General features: G+C 42.7%; 1 protein-coding gene across 1 annotated transcript in view; it reads left to right on the forward strand.

Moving 5' to 3' along the window:
* Window positions 1–1,750: 1,750 nt before the first annotated feature.
* The window catches only part of T265_07757 (hypothetical protein), a gene marked incomplete at both ends in the record, with an annotated part of 21,214 nt that continues 9,879 nt past the window's right edge, over window positions 1,751–13,085 (forward strand). Inside the window, 8 exons of the mRNA XM_009173362.1 lie at window positions 1,751–2,372; window positions 4,508–4,611; window positions 6,500–6,680; window positions 7,067–7,273; window positions 7,671–7,715; window positions 9,206–9,704; window positions 10,281–10,663; window positions 11,224–11,325. Of these exons, the coding sequence (XP_009171626.1) occupies window positions 1,751–2,372; window positions 4,508–4,611; window positions 6,500–6,680; window positions 7,067–7,273; window positions 7,671–7,715; window positions 9,206–9,704; window positions 10,281–10,663; window positions 11,224–11,325 (2,143 nt within the window). The remainder of the gene's footprint in view (window positions 2,373–4,507; window positions 4,612–6,499; window positions 6,681–7,066; window positions 7,274–7,670; window positions 7,716–9,205; window positions 9,705–10,280; window positions 10,664–11,223; window positions 11,326–13,085) is intronic.

Below are 13,085 nucleotides of genomic sequence, written 5' to 3' on the forward strand. Positions count from 1 at the left end.
AGAACTGAGCAACCACGCCAGGGAGTCAGATTTGTGGCACTAGTCAGTGAATAGAGTTCACGAATGTGCCCCTTGCGTCCATAGTAGATCCGATCAGTCACTTCTTGTATATACTATCAAGTATCCAGAATTTTTCGTTTGTCGGTGCATGTAGAAAGCTCTGCAATGAATCACTATGGCCTTTTAGAACTCCCAAAATTAACCAAGGGGAAACTGTATCAACTGTCATTCGAACGTATACTGAAGGCGATACGACCATCCCAGTACAATCAGAACGTCCATCGACTCACCGTTTGCATCCGTTTACAGGGTCAAAGAAAGATCACTGGGACTGGTTATGCTGCAAACGTCCTTCGGCTATATCGATAAAGGATTAAGGCATGCAGTGAAGGAAATCGCGGGGTGTTGGCTCGGAGTGCTGGATGTCGACATAGTAGAAAATAGTAGAAAATAATGTGCGAACTAGTTTGGCTCTGATGGGAAACTCAACAGGATCACAAATGAATTTCTCAACATTGTCTTGTTGGGCCTCATTGGCCAACTGTTTAGTTCGTTTGGAACACTAATGAAACTTACTTTTCGTATGGTGCTGACTAACTGCAGGACATTGATCGACCGTCACGGCCGCTGAGTCATTCAAGCCTCAAGTTAAATCATACCTGCCAGTTGACTGAGAACTTGTTCGTCGCCTCAGATAAGTTATAGATGCGCGATGGCGGAGCATTGGTAACTAGATGTGCGTCAGCTGACTGTGCTTTCAATTAAATGAACTACCCATTGGCCCGGACAGGAGAGCAATTCGAGTCTGATGTTGCCGCTTGGGGCTAGATTAGCCCAACTTATCACTCCACTGCTGAGAGGGAGGCTGTTCAAACGGAATTTGTCAGATAATGCTTGAACAAATCTGTCCATGTCGACATCCAAGTGTGTTGCTTTTGTCACCATCAGTATGGAAGATTTTCGTGTCCCTAACGATTCATCCATGATCACCACACAGGGATGTCTACAATCCTCAATATCATTCGAAATTCCGTTGAAGCGTCTATCTGGCCAGTACCAGAAAATTTGCGGAATAAGCGCATAATTCGGTGGAAACTTCAATGGTTTTTCGTCACACAGATCATGGATATATACTGCCCAGTAATGGCCTTTTTGATCTGAATCATTTAGAATGTTGATTTCACTTGGTTCTCTGTACATTCCACGCCTTTAAAAATATTGTGCAAAGACATCTCCAAATTCTTCTAAATCGTCACCATTATCATCAAAAGCTTTGTTGCTGTGTGAACGTCTATTTTTGGCAAGCAAGTATATACACTGAACATTTTAGGTATGCAGAATCAAACTATCAAGTTCATCACTTCTTTTTTCGGTAACGACCAAAAGGAGCACGTAACTTGGTTTCGAGCACTTGATAATCATATTTTCTCTGATCTATGATCATGCATCACTAATAAAGTGACAATCGGCCCGAAGCACCCCACACAATTGAACGAGAGGAAAACACACGGGCATTCCGATCTTCGCAGAATTTCCTCTCCTCGTCCTATCAACACCACTCGGCAGAATATGGTAATTTTTTGTTACCCAGTTTCTGACCAAATTAACAATCCCCTTAGCTTCCATAACCGTGATTAACGTGGTTCTGGGTAAGGTATCCGCAGAATTTATCGAGAAAACAACTTTTGGTTACCGCGCCAGTTATCAGCGCGAGAATGACGAGTACAAATATCTGATTGGTTAAAGTAGGATGTGTGCATACCCACGCCGATTGGTCCGTCAGCCTCTGTCCAATATTGTACACTCACAGAATATGACAAAAGTGGCCCGCCAGGACTCTGCTATAAATTCACACCGAGAGGATAGGAATGTTGAATTGTGTGACACCATTTATGAGGAACAGATGTGGGGAAATTTATTGCTAGTGTGTGCGCTCAAATTAGTTTTCTTGCCGGTTTGGTTTACAGAAGCCAGGGACCATGATGATCTTGTTTCTCCCAACGAAACGCATCTGGAAGGAGTACCTCGATTTATCCATCACCCCAAACCACTATACTACACGATGAAAGACCATCCAGCCACGATTGAGTGTGTGGCAGAGCCAGTGTCCCATGCAGTGATAGAATGTGCTGAGCAGGTGATTCCTTACAAAGGTCCAGAGGACTCGGGGAGATTGAAGGTTGTACGCCTCGACTCGACAAACCACCCGAATCCGCATGGTATGCGGTGGCGCCTTGAACTGCAAGTACGTGCCAAGGAAGTGGAGGAATGGTTTGACTCGTACGTCTGTCAGTGCGAAGTGTGGAACAGTGTACCAGAACTGCAGCGTCCGAAAAAGGTCATAAGCAAGAAAACCATAATTGTTGAAGCGTGTAAGTGTTCAGTCTACAATTTCTTATCAACTGTGAGTTACGTACGTAACTGTGCAATAGCAAAATATTGCTCTCTAAAAAGTAAGGGTTCACCTAAAGGACCGTCGCCTTACCAGGCTGAAGCGTTCAACATTTAAACGATGTATCCCATTGAAGTAGACAATATCCTGAATGCATTCTGTACTTGTTCCGTACACATCTCCACAGATGCTGGCTCAGGTGTGGGGCACGCATCGAGTAGCAGGGCAACACAGGATTAAACTGTTGCGACTGCTGTACTTTGCTTCCACGTGAACTGAGATTTGTGGATGTTTGAAGAGAGTTGTTTGTAAATTTCAACGATTAGACAGTTTATAGGGCGTTTTTGGAAACGAGATTGCTGTTTTTACTGTAATATTGAACCATAGTATAGCTAAAGTATAAACTTTTTCATACTGTTTTTTCGGACTTTAAAAACATATTGACGCTTACCTACCAGAATGTCTCCGCAGATGTGGTTTTTTAAAGAAGGGGACTATAGAATACCCTCTTGAGATCAGTTTCTCAGAGCTTGCTTCGATCTAGACGGTTTTCAACGTCAGCCGTTTCCTCGATATCACTTTTACTGGAGGAGGGGGAAGCAGCATTTTAAAAAACACCACGCTCAAAAAATACTTTTGATATTCATTCAAAAAAGGAAGCAACAATGCGCTTATCGAAGTTATCTTTTGAGTGCAATTCTGCCTGCTGTCGGCCAGTGGCGTTTGATCTCGCAAGGAAAGAGAAACTCAGTCGGTGGTTCAAATTTCTCTATGGTTATTGTTAGAGCCCACGTCTCATCCTGATTGGGTGGTACCAGTTGCATGCAGCGACTTGTACCGAAAGCCTGAATCGACCATTACCATAGGCACCTGACCTATGAAGTAGATGTATTCTGGATTAGACATAGCAGTGTTGATAAGTCAGTGTGAGTATATAAAAACTGCTAACAGTGTGTATAAACACAACGCAGCAACTCAACAGTAAATATAGTTGTCAGTTTGCCGTCACTCCCGGCGACTATCTAACCGCTCCAATGTACACAAGGGTGCGGGTAACATTACTACAAACGCTGATTGTCGGCACACGCCTTCTTGAATAACGCGTTAATACGTCCCGTTAAAACTGTTGTTCCTGAGGTATGAATAGGAAATGGTCATTTTAGAGGGACTGAAAGCTGGAGTACTGTAATCTTGAGACTGAATGTGAGCTGATGCTTGCAAACATTGCTTCCTTTCATAGCTGTTTTTCTGTTCTTCGAGCTTGGCAGCCTTGGTGAACAGAACAGTAAAAAGTAACATGCACAATAACTACCTATATTCGGCAAAATCGCTAAATCCTAAGCATGTTTCAATTTGAGAAGTGAAACGATGAAGTTGTAAACTACTCAGCAAACTGGAGAGTCGTTCGTTCAGGAATGCAACAGGATTTTACTGGGATCAACCGAAAGTGGTCAATATAGAACATTGAATAGAGGTGCGGTCTAATGTGTTTTCTCTGTAATGGATAAACTGCTTGCTCTGCTTCATCATATTCGTGCTTATTGCACGCCCATCGATTTTACAACCTTAGCATTCATCAGTGTCATGTACTATTTCCCGAAAAATGGTTCGTCGATGGCCATCCTTGAAGATCTTCAAAGAACGCGGGTGGAACTACTCCCCTTTGGACTTCTCGACATGGTTGTACCTTGTGGAAAGAATTTTCAGTCAATGTAGCCTGCGGGATCATTGCTGCACTCAAACCCCACCACCACGTCAAGGCTGTAGCTTTAGGTTCGGGGGACGAAAGAAGTCAGTAATAGCTAGCTGAAATGCACAAAACCATCCCCAGTATTTATTGGGATTCGACTAAATGGTTTGCTGTATGAACATTCCTATTTCTGGTTTTACATCGTAATGTCACAGTAGTGCAGAAGCCCCCTGAAAGCAAAATAGATGACTGACAGCTTAGGTGTAGGTGACTTGGTATACTTTCTTGAAAAAAACCTTGCGTTTATTGTATTTCAGCCTTACTCCGCTTGTTTAGTCACACCCTTTTAATTTGAAATTCTAAAATATCTTGTTTCTTAACTCATAAGATCGTTATTTCTTGGTGGGCGCATTTTTTGTACACAGATTTGGAACGGAAATTCAGACTAGAACCCGTTTCCACCACGCTACCGGCCGGTGAGCGTTTGGATTTGACTTGTCTACCACCCGATGGTAGACCAGAACCCCAAGTAAGTTAGGTGAAGGGATTGGAATAAAATGTGGTGTTCTATGTTTTGACTGAAACGATTAATAATTCACTGAAGAAGACGACTTGGGGTCGGCCTACTGAAGGCGATAGCAGTCCATTGTTAGCTGGCGGAAGTTAAGGTATTCCTCAGGAAAAATGACCTACATGAACAATGCCAGGTTGATGGGTTACTACTGGGTATACTAGCCTCCCCACAAAAAACTGCCCATTCACGTTTAAGAGCCCAATTGTTTCCGGTCGGGATGTTCCCCTCCTTCGACCATACCCGTTTTAATGACTGTAGCAGCAGACGTCTTCACGATATTTTGGCACAGTCTGTCCGAAATGTAAGACCAAAATAGTTGATGTCATGTCCTGGGCGACCTGAGCTCGCTCCCCTATTTGGGTGCCCATCTTGAAAATATTTTACTTACTCCATGGTTTGCGCCACAAAACTACTTCGAAAACAACACTATTCTATAATCAATGCCCAGTCAAATGACTGTCATCAAAGCACACGAAATCCTAGTACACGGACAGTACATCCTGGTCATCATCCGAAAAACTATTTACGCCTCAGATACATCTAGGCAGGTTTAGTGTGGGCTCCGAAGAGGTACAAAATTCAAAACCACCCTTCGAGGGGGTGCATTTTCTTACAGATTGGCGTGAGCAGAGAGCTAGCTAACCCTTAACCTGGTAGAGGAATATGAAGGAGACCACGAAACGTTTGGCTGTTGTCCGGGGTAGTCGCCTTCCAGAATGGGGGCTGCTGTAAGTTACGGCCGTCAACCGATGTCAGTGGCATTCTTGTTATCTGTTTCTATTCAGATTGCCAGAATGAGCATCTGGAGGTGTAGGCACCTCGGAATCATTTTGGTAGGCTAGTACTAAGTCCCTTCCCTGTCCATGTTTGTTTTCTTCACAGTAGGGCGTTCAAATAAATCATGATTGTAAGGCAGCGAAGCATCGGTGTTGAACACAGATATCATACTGTCGATCATGATGGTGATGATTGTTTTTCGACTGATCCCTAGAGTGTGGACACATTCAGGCTTCATGTTCTCATGAACGCAGATCCAAAGCTAATGGAAAGTGGAAGCCAATATTGATCACTTCAAAGGAAAAGTTCCAGTTTTAATACATGGTGTTTGACCTTTAATCACTCACGTTGTTGAGCTTTTCCCCAAGTGATTAAACCTGCCACCCCCTAGAGGATGAGGCTATGTTCTCCTTGAAGTACGCCGCATATCTTGTTTCACACCGGCTTGTTAAATGAACATCATGCTTTGATGACAACAGTGACGTACCGACGCATGCTATATTCTCTTTGTGCTTGCCGATAACCTTAGTCTTCTTATTTTTGCACCCATTCGTTGCAATAAATATGCACTGTTTGTTCATCCCGAGTAAAGTTGAAAACGGTACCAAATTTAACAGCAAAGCATAACCTATTTCAAGATTTAGCCGGGACACTCACCCAGGCCTCCTACAATTTTTTTTCGGAACCAATAGTTAAAATAATTATTTGGTAAATCCAATTTTTGCAGGCCGACCAGTAAACCGCTTCGGTATCGGGGGAATTCCGACGCCTACGGTCGTTCTGACAACCTAACTGCAGGAAAACTTTCTGTGGACAGCCAGAAGCACCCATATGAAGAAATCCTTTTATTGGTGGATCGTGTTCGTTATTTTACTCGAACACATGCTCCCGAACGCTGAGCCCTGCAGGCCAGGTGGTAGATGTCTGTAATCAGTAAGCAATGAGGCCTTAACTCGATGGTCATCACGCATTATAGGGACCAGTGAAGTAACCGTCCTGAAGTGTGCATGCAGAACGAACGCGTATACCATACTTGGTGTATCATTCTGTATCATTCTGCCTTTAGGTTTACTGGATGAAAAACGGAAAGCGTGTGAATTCTCTGCTGTTTCCACACATTCATGTCTACGACAAAACCAAACTGACTATAGAGAACGCAAAGGATACGGATAGCGGGAATTATACTTGTGTGGCCGAATTGTTGGGAGTGGAGTTTCGATTTGCAAATGCCTTCGTGAAAGTGCTGGGTAGGTGTAATGCTTCTTTGATTATTATTTTCAACATCATTTTTTATTTCGCTGCACAAACCACGGCCATTGTTGCTTTTAAGAAGTATGTAATTACGCCTGGTCATCTTTTCATAAGGTCCTTCGGATATTAAGGGTAGATTATAACCTACCTCTAGGCAACATGGAAGCTATCTTTACTTTTGGTGAACACAGAATAAATGAGAACCATTCTTTGAGAAATCAGCTGGCACGTCAATGTATGCATATTTTCACGCATTGTGATAGGCTACACTTTATAATCCTCAATACAACTAGGGAAGTGCTCAGAGAAGCATTGTTTTGATCTATTAATCAGTCGTGATACATATTTTCTCGTTAAGAAGTTCAACACCATTGGTTTTCAGAACCCATCAACAATATTAAGGAAGAAAATAGTGCGTCAGTTCCGGAGACATCCAGTCGGCTGCATACGCGGGGATTTGTGGTGGCCGCTATCCTTCTGGTGGTCATTCTCCTTGTTATCGGTATATCGGTTACCGCAATCGCTGCCAGAAGAAAATACCCGAAGCTCTCTTTCGAAAATTGGCTTTTTAATCCGTGTTGTCTGCCAGGTAAATTCCTTGTTTTGTTTGATATCTAAATGTAAAATGATGTGTAGTTTGTACTGCAAGGAACGGATCGATAGAATATCCACCCTCACAATCGGGGCAATTATGAACAAATGAATTCTTATGGCCTACCTTGAGAGGTGATTCCTCTTGAGGAAACAGAATATCAGTTCGTCACTCTAGCTACTGTGCAGGTGACTCTTAATCACTGGACAGTCTTTGCGTTTGGAACCGGAGCTGTATTTTACAAATTCGCCACGGCTTCGGAAATAAGTAAAAAAACTCCCATATTTTTACGACAATTCAGTGGCATGGTTTTATTGCAATAGCGCGATTATACAGTTTAGCAACCTTGCTTCCGCCTATCGCCTGTTTTCTCAAACCCTCTTCGTCATTTTAGCTGCTCACTCCTTTCACAAGGATCAGCATGGAGTTAATTCACACGGTGAGTAATCGATCACCTATACTTATTCGCTGAAACTACATTTTTGGCATTTCTCACGGATAATTCGTGAACCACTTTCGGTAACTCACAAATAGCAGAAATCCTTTTAAGTGAAAACGTCTACTCCAAGGAGAACGAAGTTTGACGCTACGTATAGTTTCATTCCACCGGCAGGAGCACAGAGAAGAGGCTATTTCTAGCTTCAGTTCTGGCCGATCCCGTAGCAGAAACATCATAATGGACGAATTCTGTTTATCTAGCTAGCCCTTGTCTGCTGGTCGATGTTTGGCGCTTCATAATAAATGTATCTGGCGGTTCATCGTCATTACTGACAGCACTACCTCAGGGTTTAAACATTGATGGTTCGCCCTCATATCTCTGGGTTGCTGGTGATGTAAATTACGGTAAAAATTTTGAGCTTCACGTGACTGGAATGGAACTTACTTTGGCATGAGAGGCACACGAAACACTACCCCAAGGAACAATTCACTAATGGGACACAGGCTGGAGACAGCTAAGCTGCGGCGTCGTAAGATACTGCAAATAAATCATCATAAATCATCACTTATCGAACCCTCATTATTCAGCAATAATTTGTCATCTTATACCATATTTTTATCACACATTTTCTTGTCCCTTAGTTTGTTTTCGAGGATGGCTGGAACGTAGAAAAACTAATTGCTCAAAGTGATCGAGATAGCGGTGGCAAGTGACTGCTGACCGTTACGCCAGTATGTCAGTATGCCAGTATGTCAGTAAATAAGATAAATCTGGGAGATTTACTGCAGACGAAGTGCAGCATTCCATCTCAACTTAACGAAACCATTGCAAAACCTAGATTTGACAAGACATTTCTTAAATAGACGTGAAAAATTCTAATAGGACTTACTTAGTTGCGTCATTCACAAGGAAGTACCGATTTCAACCGAAAGACTCTCTGTGTGAAAGATAGCGAGATCACATGTGTAAAGTTATCAAATCATTCGTGTTAAGGGATAATTTTGACAGTTATCTGCAAGAAAATCTAAAAACACTTCGTTGCTGATGCGCACCACTCAATACTTGCTTAATTTTATGGGATCATTTTGGGTGCACACGAACGAACCCATCTTAAATGGCCTTTTTCATCAGTGTGATGGGTTCATGTCGAAGCAGAGACATCAGCCTTATGCTTTCATCCTAATTGGCATTCAACAACGCCTTCTTTCATCTCTATCGTCTAACCTCTAATCTTCTGACATCCTAGGTTATCAAGCTATCGCTACTCTGCAGAGACGCGCGCGACTTAAATTCTTCTCCACCAGAACATATGCGCAAGTAACTTGTCTATCTATCAAGTACACTGCTTGGCTAGACCTAAATTCGCCACTTTATGTATTGCTTCATGTAAGGTGCAAGATGAATATACCAAGTTTAACTTTTCCAAAATTATTGGCTGTGTTACAATCAGAAGCCATTGGCATAGTGCTATCTTCTATTGGTCTTTATAGTTCCACTCTTTTCGGAACAATACAAGCAAACCTGGTTGCTGAGAAACGGATCAGTCAGGTATACTGATGGGGCAGATTATTCTGCAAAGGTACATACTGCTCTGAAGTCGCCGTACGTCAGTCCACATGTTTTCAAAAATCACTATACCGCTCCACAGCAAGTCCATGATTCGCAGCAACCCTGCGGGATTTACGAGACGCTCGAACCCAGGTTGGACCTCTGCGGGCCTCCCTTGGTTTATTCGAACACTAGTTACAGGTTTGGATCTAATACAGTCACGATTCCACCGCCTCCTCCACCGCTGATGCCGCCACCAACACCACCAAATATAATGCATGAAAATCCGTGTGATCTGTCCAACAGAGGGAGTTTGACGGAGAGCATTCCAAGTACTCGCCATTTCTTTTCCGGCCTACAGTCGCGCGTTTCTGTGAAAAGTACGAAAAATTCCACTATCAGCATTCATCCGGAAGAGTACGCTCAGATCGACCTCGAACAGTAAGTACCATACGACTAGCAGCTGTCTGAGTATTCAAAGATTGTATCATCAATTTAGTTTTCAGCGAACAAGTGTGGATAAGGTTTTATCATGCAGTTGCCAGCTAGTGAGTAAAGCTCAAAAGACTTACCTGATCTGCGAATCTGGAGACAAGTGTGTTTACGAAAACCGTAATCAAGCCCTTTCAGCATCCGAACAATTACGTCCATAATGGTATCTAAGTAAGACATCAGTCGGTTTTGCAACTCGACATCAAATTTAATGTGGAAACCACAGCCAGGAACAACGGGAATATATAGGCTGCTTGCATTCGTAAGATGTATTATACAGTATAAAACTTTGCGTAAATGCTTAGCTTAGTTTCCAATACATATTTATCTTGCATATCCTTGTCCATTATTGTGCATTTTTTTAACCCTACATTGGCTCAGTCTTAGTATACACTACACATTTATCGCAGCACTTGTTGCCTCGAACTTGAAGCGTTCCACTAATTGGATGGACGTATATACAACATTGTTCCGTGCACTGCTTTACATTACTTTCAAATGTACGCAACATTCTTCCATCCATAGAAAAGGGCCAGACAATGAACAAGCAAACGACCAATTAGAAGCGTGTTCACTTTCGATGCAGCCGTTCGGAGCACTCGGAGGTTTGTTAACTCCCACGATGATGAATCCCAAAGCAACCCCTGAGGGTCCAACGTCCTCCGGATCCAACACAAACACGACAGCAATAAGTTCCTGCAAAGAGGATGAGTTCACTGAATTAGTACACACCTACTCACCATCCAGGGAAGAGAGGATAAAACAAGGGTGTACTTTTTACAACGTCTACTCACCTGATCAACGAGCATTCAATGAAGGCAACTTTGAGACCGCTACATCGTTGTCATCTAGTATGGTGTGCCAGAGAATTGACAGTTCTGGTGGAACTCTAAGAATTCCACAGTGTGGTGAGTTTTCATCTGTTCAGTTACTGAAATTTGATTTCTATGATATTTTCCAAGCCACAATACATCACTAATTTTCAAGCTAATCATTTGTCTGGGTCTATATCTCATATGGGCTTTTTTTCATCGTAATAGAAGTTATCGGAACTGAGTTGATTGTTTACGCTTGTTAGTACGTTTAACTAAGTGTTCGAAGGTAGGCAATACTGAAACCGGTGTGCCGAGTTGCCTTGAGTGACCAGTTCACAAGCACCAAAAACCATGTTCGGTCAAGTCGTTTATGAGAAATTTTGCTTGATTCCCATCATGCGTAACTCCAGACTTCATGATTTTCAGGATATATGGTTCACTAGTTACAGGTTTCCAGAGGTCTTTTACATGGCGACATTGTTTTACGTTCCGGATTAGGAAATCATTTGGAAATTTTGAATAGTCGGTGGAACAGCCCATACAAAACCAATATCATTCTCGGATTTGAAGGTTCGTCGGCGCTTATGCTACGCACATAATCTAGCTTGACTATTAATCCTTCCCCGCAATTGTGCTTTTTTATTTTTCTTCAGCTGTTACATTGTCACTTCCTCCGGGATCACTTGGACATCATGGTGGTGTCGATGTCTATCTCGCCGTGTGTCACCAAGATACAGAGAAGCCTATCCTAAAAGGTTAGCAAAATGCAATTAGTTTAAAAATAAGCTATGCTTTTCTAAATACAACATTATGAGATATATGATATCGAAGCCTAAATTCCACTTCGCGCCAACTGGAGCTCTTCAGTTTGTCATGATGGCAACTCTGAAGTCAGTAGGCAAATTGCCTCAGGATGTTTTGCTGCCTATAGATATACGCATGTAGTTCTTCAGTTCTTTCGAATAGTGTGTGGTATCGAGATCCAGAGGCAATTTGAGCTGAGCCAATGTGGTTTACTTGTAATTACAAAATAGTGTATTGTATCCGTCCGCTCCCATGGGGAACTGCCTGCGTGGGAATGAAAAAAATATCTCCTCGAAAGCGGCGTTCTCTGTTATGAGAGTGGTCAATCGCAAATGTGTCACACGCTTGGACACTGATATGAAAGGTCGTCGTTTTCAGAGGAAGGCATAATGTTTCCATTGTCTGAAATGTACACTCTATCTGTTCAATATTATTGCGTAGCGTGACAGACCGATGAATGAACAGTTTTTCTCACGCGGACCCTATGAAATGTTCCTGACAAATTTCGGTCGAAGAACAGGGGATTTCCATGATGTTTCCTAATCTTGGTGGGTAATCAGAAAACCCCCCTCCTCAAGTCTGAGAAGTTTGTTTTACGGAAACAGAAATGCAACCGAAAAATTTCCGTTTATCTAAAACTGCCTCCTTAATAGGGATGTTTCCTTCTAGGTTGTAGTATGCTTGAAACTCATACGAGGTGGCCATACTTCCTCTGGAAATTCTGGTCCCAAAACGTGTGCAGTCCACAACCACTAATTTTACGGCGATCGAAATTGTAATCCTAAGGCAGCCTTCCTTTCTCGTCTTCCAAGATCACCCTTTGGATCACTGCCATGACTGTCTGGTAGTTTGATCAATACCTTGACACGAGGACGTCTAATTATACTGTGCAGCGTTCATTCATTCGACTGAACTAGTCTTATGCGTGACGAATGATGCCCGCCCCTGGAATATTTGGTCACTCAATACCACGCTACAACGCTCCCTTGAATATTTTTCTGATGGAGTGGCGTGCGTGAGACCCTTTGTTCAGCACGATTACTCAAAGCGGACAGAACATAGTTGCGTCTGCGAACCGAGCATGAGTCATACGGAGACTGGACAAAATGCTTCCGCATCAAGATAGTTTTAGGGACTGACAAGAAAGTGGGGTGGACATCAAACCACAAGTCCATCTGGGAAAAGAAAAACAACAAAAGCGCCACCTGAGCGTAAGAGGTGTTTGGTATTCATTTCATCCACTCGCTCTGCGGGGAACGAACAAAGCCCTCGGGCAATTTTCAGATTGGGAAACATGTCGGATCCTGACAATGGAAGGTGACCAAGTGTAGGAGTGCTGTCTTTCCCATCAGTCAGGTTGTTAACATGCAACTGTCGGTGAGTTAAAGGCTGTCACCTTCAGTTATGTTTCGTTTAACCGAGATTGTCGTGACATCACAGAAAATACCCATTGATCTGATAATCAGATTCATTAACAGTCGGTTTTATTAGCAAGTGTGAAGTGGTTAACCATGCTTCAGTGCATTCCTCAGAAGAGGACCTGGTTAATCTAGCTTGTTGTACACCTATAAGATAACGAATTGCTGAAAACACGATGTGGTTGAACTAGCTAGTTGGTTGACTTCATGTCCCACATAACCAAGGCCGCCTAAAACTAGTGGGAACCATAATTGAAAAATAATTTGAAGAGAGGTCATCTGAAAAGCCGACG

This window comes from Opisthorchis viverrini (genome assembly GCF_000715545.1).
Source record: "Opisthorchis viverrini unplaced genomic scaffold opera_v5_183, whole genome shotgun sequence".
Classification (NCBI taxonomy): Eukaryota; Metazoa; Platyhelminthes; class Trematoda; order Opisthorchiida; family Opisthorchiidae; genus Opisthorchis; species Opisthorchis viverrini.